At 42.8% G+C, this 7,146-nt stretch overlaps 1 protein-coding gene across 2 annotated transcripts; it reads right to left on the bottom strand.

Moving 5' to 3' along the window:
• On the bottom strand, nucleotides 1-2,622 carry LOC117144207. 2 transcript variants are annotated; one of them, XM_033309257.1, is made up of 3 exons: nucleotides 2,568-2,622; nucleotides 787-1,273; nucleotides 1-346 (listed from the first exon to the last, which is right to left on the bottom strand). In XM_033309257.1, the coding sequence occupies exons 2-3, from the start codon at nucleotides 1,103-1,105 to the stop codon at nucleotides 60-62; spliced, it is 606 nt and encodes a 201-aa protein (XP_033165148.1). In that variant the 5' UTR covers nucleotides 1,106-1,273; nucleotides 2,568-2,622; the 3' UTR covers nucleotides 1-59. The 2 variants fall into 2 exon arrangements, with proteins under 2 accessions (XP_033165148.1, XP_033165147.1); XM_033309256.1 differs by having other exon boundaries at nucleotides 15-349.
• Between the last annotated feature and the right edge of the window lie 4,524 nt (nucleotides 2,623-7,146).

Here is a 7,146-nt window from a genome sequence, read left to right as displayed (position 1 = left end):
TTTAAGTGCTACATGAGAACTAACAAAATGCACGATAACATCGTGGGCCCCTCAGTGCCTCAGTCCCAGCCTCTGTAAGCCAAGGGTTGTTGGCCGGACGAGCGGCGCCTCCGTTTGTGATGATGTCCCTCACCGGTTACATACGATATGCTGTGACTGGACTCTCCGCCATGCTGGGCGGCTGTCTTCAGACCCAGCATCCCGGCCATCATCAGAGCCACCAAGGACACGCCCAGTGCCTTCATGGCCAATGCCGCGATGCCGCCCAAGCCCATCACGGCCATCATCTTGCCAAACATCAGGGCCATTGCCAACAGCATTCCCTGGCCTTTGTCCTTTTTGCGGGCTTCTGAAACAATCAAAAATATATTAATGACTCTGTGTGTACAGTGCACTTTCAGCAGATTTCGTTAGTTTAGGATTTTTTTTGCAGCATTGGATGTCATGCAAATATTTGGGATCGATGGCAAATACGGTTTTGATATGAATGAGAATCATTCTCCAATGAGAATGATACTTGAATTCAATAAGTCTTTAATAACTGCTTATGGTTCAAAAATATTATACAAACAATTAATATCCTATTGCAATACAATTTAAAACCATCCTAATTACTGTTCTTTTTCCACAAAGTGACCGTCATTTGATGCATATCACATTACAAAAATAATAAGGGAATTTAGTAAGCCAACTAGAAACATTTGTAAAAATGTTTTGATAGAGCAAACAATTTTACCATATTATTTTATTTCACTTTTTTCGATATCACCTGATAAACTCGCTCACCTGAAACTTGGGCCTCGTCCTCCAGGAGATCTGCCAGCTTAACATTGATCTCATGGGTGCGCAGATAGAAGGATAGGGTGTCCAGAAGTCCCTGCTCCTGATCCGGCTCCTTATCAGCAATTGAATTGTTCTGCAGCGGAACTATCTCCAATCCTCTAACCACCACAAGGGGATGATCACTACGATTTAAATTCCGCAGGACATTTCGCAGAGCACGTTCACCGCGGCAATATAACGTGGCACCCGCATCCTGGTCACAGTTTTCCGAACGGACAGCCGTAAGGAACAGCAAACAGAGCAGCGGAAAAGTGCGGAACATGTTGCCAAAACGCTTGAAGTTCAACTAAAAGCCTTGACAATTGCCTGGTCATTTTTTATAGCTCGCATTTCCACGGCGCACTTTCCCAGGGGGGAAAACGGAGGAGGCGCAGTCAGTCAAGCATCCCCGGCCGAATTGTCACAATTGTAAATTAAAACAATGCTGCTTCTGGAAAGAAAGAAATGTGCCTTCAGTTCGCGTTTCTCTGCTTTTTGCCGCGGCCGTGCAATTTTCTTCTTCACTGGCCGTTGCAATTTTTCCAATTTTCAACGGTCAGTTGGTCGGACAGCCGTGGGATGCGCTTGGCTGCCGCCCGTTCCACCAACAACTTGGCCTCTGGTACACTCAACTCGACGGCTCCGGCCAAATTATACAGATTAGAAGTGGTTAAAGTGCTGCGGGTTTGTTCCTAGCGCACACCTGGTTCCTACTCCACTTCACACGATTCTCGCGGCCCAAACAACTCCATTAACCAACTAGCAAGCGTGTCAGCCAAAAAAGCGAAAGTTACCCCGCCCGAAAGATGAGCGATGTAGACGTTTAGTGGCAATTTGCCTTGGCCAGTGCATGCAAAGTCCATAAAAATGGGTCGCCAGACCATGAAAAGGGGTAAGGGTGCGGAGCACGGGGTCTCAGTAATCGAAAGTAATTCTGACTAGAAGCAATGTTGTTTTAAAGTTAGCTTTTTCTGATGATAAGGAGGCTTAAGCACTGTCCAAAAAGTTGTTATCGCGTAAATTAAAGTCCTTTTAAGTCCTTTTTTGGGTTGGAATCAAAATTATTCAACCAGAACAATGAAATGTCATTGTTCTTACGGTTACCAAATTTGAATTTAAGAGGGCGTTATGTAAAAGACTCATTTCTAAAAGGTTTGCTTTCGTTTTCAACATTTATTTTTTTGTATCATTATTAATTCCGACGTATTTGCTACGAGTTTTTCGAATGAAGATTTAAATCCACCTGAAAAGAGCTTAGCTTTCTAAGCTTCTGACTGTGTTAGTTCCTTAAACATTTTCTTGCTCTATTATATAAGATTCTTACAGTCTTAATTAGCGCATTCCGGCTTAAAAATTGGTTGGCTGGTAGCGTGCAACGTAGTGTCGTAATTCAATTAGGCAGAGTATCGGAAAAACGTCTTCTGGGGATTTCATAAGCCGTTTGCCAGTTTTTGACGTATTTTGTAACACCCCAAACTTATTAATCAAGTTAACGTGACTGGGTCGGGTCCAAGGGGCGGGCGAAAGAAATCACCTTGGCAGCATCAAAATCCCGCTTCGATCTTCATTATCGCCATTTCTCTCCCAACTGGCGGTGATGATTATTGCGGCCATCATCGTGCCCATCATCACGATGATCGACTGCGCTCCAAAAGCAATAACTTTCACTCTCAATGTATTAATTTTTATATTTATCATATTGTTGGTCAACACAAACACACGCACACGGTTCAGACCACACTTACACATTTTCTGGAAATTTGGAAACCCAAGCGGTGCTAAAAATTAAAAACATCACCGCAGCGCAGCGGCAACACAACAAGTCGTACGTTATTGAGCCGAACTGGCAGCCAGTCAACCAAAAATTGATCTGAACTCGTTACGTTCGCCTTGTGTCGGTGTCGGCAATAAAAAGAAAGTATCTCCCCCTGGCAGCAGATCATCAGCTCCATCTCCATCTCCGATTTTGAGCCGAGGAAAGCAACCAAGGTTCGATTCGGTTCACATTCATTCGAGAGGGGCCTTTGTGGCCGTTGTTTGCCCCAACTTCAATGTGATGCTGTATCTGCATCTGTATCTGTATCTGAATACGAGTCTTTGTGGCAACTTGTTATAATTGATTGTTGTGCAGCATCATAATGATCGCCATCGACATTAAAAGAATCTCATTTGCCGCACATTCAATTGAGACCACAATTCAATGTGCAATGTGCAATGCGCATTGCGGTATTTGGAATCGAGTTGATTAAATGACATGGCAGTTGTGGCTCCAAACTGTCGGGGGAGTAGGCAGGTGTGAGTCTATATGTCCAATGGTTGGATTAGGGTTTCTAGGATCCTGTACAACCAATTGCAATAGCAATAGAATGGGAAAATACTATGGATCCCAATTGTCTATTAAATTAAAAAGGCTTTGTGGGCCTAAATTGGGTGTTTATTTATTTTAGAATACATTTTCATTGGTCAAAGTGCACTCGACAATTAAACCATCCTAAAATTACAATTATTGCTTAAATAAGCCGAACAAATTGCCCAATAGTGTACATATTAAATTCCTATTTCGATATATAATTACAGGCTGTTGTTAAAATTATTATTTTTATAAATATTGGCTTAAAAGCTTAGTATTAGATATTTAATTTAACACAAAACAAACGTTTTTAGTATTTTTCTTTTGTTGGTATTGCACGGTAGTCCACTTTCCTTTTAATTGTTTATTTTCACAATTTCTCTGAATAACAAATCGAGGCTCCACTGTTTTGCCTCAATCCTAAAACTCTGCCACAAGCCGTGTAATCTTTTGCCAGCCGCAAAGTATACGTCACATATAAGAGCATCACATTTTCCGAATGCATCGCAATCACCACGAATTGCGCGTCAACATCCTGCGGCATTTGGGCTGAAAATGTGGGCGGGGCTGCAAATCAGTGGCAACTAATTAAGACGCCCAGTAGCCACGGCAACTGAAACAACAAGTCGAGTCGGAAAAAGCCAAGCCGCAAGTTTGTTGCTTGCGACACGCACAGGTGAAATCAAACAGAAGTATGTTTTAATTATAAAACAATTAGATTAAAATAAATTAAACGTATCGCTGATCCCAGTCAGGCAATCGATTAGAAATGGTAGAAAAACAGCCGAAGAAAATAAGCAAGGTGCCGTGCGATTAAAATGCAGGCGAAATTCGTGCCGGTGAAAATAAAGCAGCAGCAAAGCCGCAGAAAACCAACATCAACGTGGCCAGCCGAACAACCACAGTCTCGAAGTGGGGATGTATGGCCACGTAATTGGCTCAAAATAAACAATATTATTATTATTATCGTTATTGGCCAGCAAATACGAAAATACAAACTAATAGGAATGGCTCTAATTGCGCTTGTTTTCAGGCCACTTGCATTTCTCGCATGACTCGTGACTCGTGAGTCAATTTGGCTGTCAGCCCTGGCAAATCCGGTGGTCATGGTGCGAAAAGAGCCTCCAGTCGGCAGACAAGCGGATTGCCAAAACAACTTCGTCGGATTTCGGGATGATTATGTAGTATCAACGAGGTGAACGATTCGCAGACAGCCATGCCTTTAACAGGCGATTCAGCAGCTTTAAGCGTATTTTAATTGTAAATCTCGCTTGTCCTTCGGCATGAAAAGGTCCTTTGAAGACTGCAATTCTGAGAAGAGCACTTGCATAGAAATAAAAGCTGCATAATAGCGAAGGCCGTGTGATGTTCAACCAATTTTGCTACACATATATTTTTCGTTCTAACGAGATCTGAAGTTGCACTCGAGGGTCCTCGAAACTTTCAGTCTAATTTTAAAACTCTCAATGGCGTCAAGGTTCAGGCAATTCGTTTGCTTCGCTTCACGGACAATAAAATTGCTACAGTAAGCTTCAACTTAAGTTGTATTGAAAGAGTGCATTTTTTGCACAGGGAAAATGAGATATGTCGTTTTGTTAGGGTCATATGTATATATGAAATGTGGAATAGTCCAAAATCATTCAATAAAGTACTGCACGCTTATATTGTATAGCTTATTAAAAACAAATATTATAATAAAAACACATGGGTGAATACTTTAAAACTAGTCACTTCTTGCCGCATATTTAAGCACACCTGCTTTGACTATTAATTGTATTAGTTAGTTAGTAATTTATTAGTTAGTAATGAAATAAGTAAGTGTATTTTCCTTTAGCGTACTTGGATGAACATTTTTAAGGCATAATCTCTCAAAAAAGGAAACGACCATTCAAAAAAGGACAGCAGATTTTGTTCTGTACAATTGCTGTTTTGGTGAAAGCAATATGACAAAAGCACTTAAGTTCTATCGAAGTTTATTGTGGAAATAAGGTTCAAAAGGCCAAATGTTTTCATAAGAAATAAACAGCAAAATAAGAGAGCTATCTGGAAAGAGTAGTGTCTTTTCCCAGTATGTTTTTGATTACATACTTCGAGGAACAGCTGAACATAGATACTTATTTTGGCAGCAGAAAAACTTTTTGGATGCAGACAAGGGTCCAAACAATTGGGGCTGCTCAGCGAATAAGATTTTTTTTGGCTAAAAAACTTTAGATTTGCTCTTGCCCAAGTTCTCGATTTGATTTCGAACTGAAAGCAGAGCGTTGGCCTGTGGGATTTGGCACTGTTAAAACGCGATTAAAATGTGTGACTGGATGAAAGTGAAACGCCTTCGGCAGGTAAATATAATGAAATAGGCAATGTCCACTCTTAGTTTCAGCTAAGTGCATTGGAAACATTGAAATCAGAGCCAATTTGGGCGAAGAAGCCGCTGGCCTGCGGAGCGGACTCCACCCAACGGATCCGGTTGCAGTCAAGGATCATTAAACTTCGGAGGCACCCGCAAACTGGAGCAACTAGGTGGCCACTGGCCAGAAGAGTGGGCTCGGGCCGGGCTGGGCCGGGTCGGATCGGATCGGATTACCGCTTTCGGACTGCGTCACCGCTTTCTTTCGATGTCCATCTGGGCTGTTGGCCTTGGCCATCTATTGTTGCGAGTTTGGGCCATGTTGGAGCTGCTGCGGTTGCTTTCTTGGCGAACCGCCTCGCATTACTTGCGCTTTTGAGGCATCGACGACGGACAGTGGTGTCAAGTTGCGAATGGCGCTGACATCCAGATTACAGTCATTACACTCACATTGGATCTCCGTCCAGATAGATTCAGATAGGAGATAGAGCCGCGATCGCCGATAAAACGGTGCCACTGCCAAAGAACGGTCGAGGTCTGATTGCCACTGCCTCGAAATTGGCCACAATTACCGCGCCCACCTGCGTGCTCACCTGGCTGGCTGAAAAAGTGAATATTTATTAGTCCGCTCATCATGCACCGACGAAAAGTGCTTATTGACTGCTTTTCCCCCGCATTCCCCCGGATTTCGCCTGCTCAGCAGAATGTAACTGAGCCGGCGATTTATGAAAAACGAGAGCTAATAGTTCGTTTCACTTTTCTTTTATTATTTATTTATTTATTGTGTACAGGCGGCGAGGCGTGGCCACATCTCAAGCTGCAGCCCAGGCCCCAGCACCAGCCTCCCACTTTTCCAACCAACCACCCCCCACCGCCCGACGACTTGCTGTTTAATTGTACTCATACTCGACTCGAGCTGCACTTTGCTTTTACTTTTGCCTGCGAAAATTGTTTTCAGCAAATTGCGGGCAAATTAATGAGCAGTAAATTAGCCGCATTAGTACGGCGGCCACATGCCGCGGACGCCGCAGAAGTTAGTGGCTTTCTGCCACTGTCATGGCCACGATTGCCGCTCCTGGCCGAGAGCCATGTGAGCCGGAGTCGCCCACCTGTACGAAGGTCAGGGATCCGGCGTAATGTCATGTGGTTAATGAAATTGCAGCTAATTAGATCACCCTTTGAACCTTTTGGGAGTGCAGCTCGAAAGCGGCGTTCACAAACACACAGCCAACGGTGGACCACTGCGTTTGAATTTACACTGGGATGAGTTTTGCTGAGCAACCAGAAGCATTTTCGTTCAACAAATTGTTGTAAAATGGAATTGACAGTAAAATGTTGTTTTTGGACTGCGTGGCCGTGTGTATTAATCTATTAATTCGATTTTATAAATCACGTTGCTATTGCATTTTAAAAGTAAGTTTTGGAGATTCTTAGCTAAATTGCCCAAATTGTTCCCTCTCTAATCCCTATAATGTTAGTACAAATTGTAGTATTTAATTATATTTAGTTTAAATCTAACTAGCTTTTTTATGCGAGTGATTTTGGTTGAGTTGTCCGACTTCACATATAAAAAGATTCTGCTTTGGGCTTGAAAATGTCCAAGTGAAATGTGTGGCTGAGACCACTGTGC

The sequence above is a fragment of the Drosophila mauritiana genome, chromosome 3R (genome assembly GCF_004382145.1).
Source record: "Drosophila mauritiana strain mau12 chromosome 3R, ASM438214v1, whole genome shotgun sequence".
In the NCBI taxonomy this organism is placed as follows: domain Eukaryota; kingdom Metazoa; phylum Arthropoda; class Insecta; order Diptera; family Drosophilidae; genus Drosophila; species Drosophila mauritiana.
This window is presented reverse-complemented; position numbering and strand designations above follow the sequence as displayed.

Coding starts and splice junctions, on each gene's coding strand:
- LOC117144207 (XM_033309256.1), bottom strand. CDS start 1,105: ATGTTCCGCACTTTTCCGCTGCTCTGTTTGCTGTTCCTTACGGCTGTC. Junction 350..786: donor GGACGAGGCCCAAGTTTCAG/GTGAGCGAGTTT, acceptor TGATTGTTTCAG/AAGCCCGCAAAAAGGACAAA.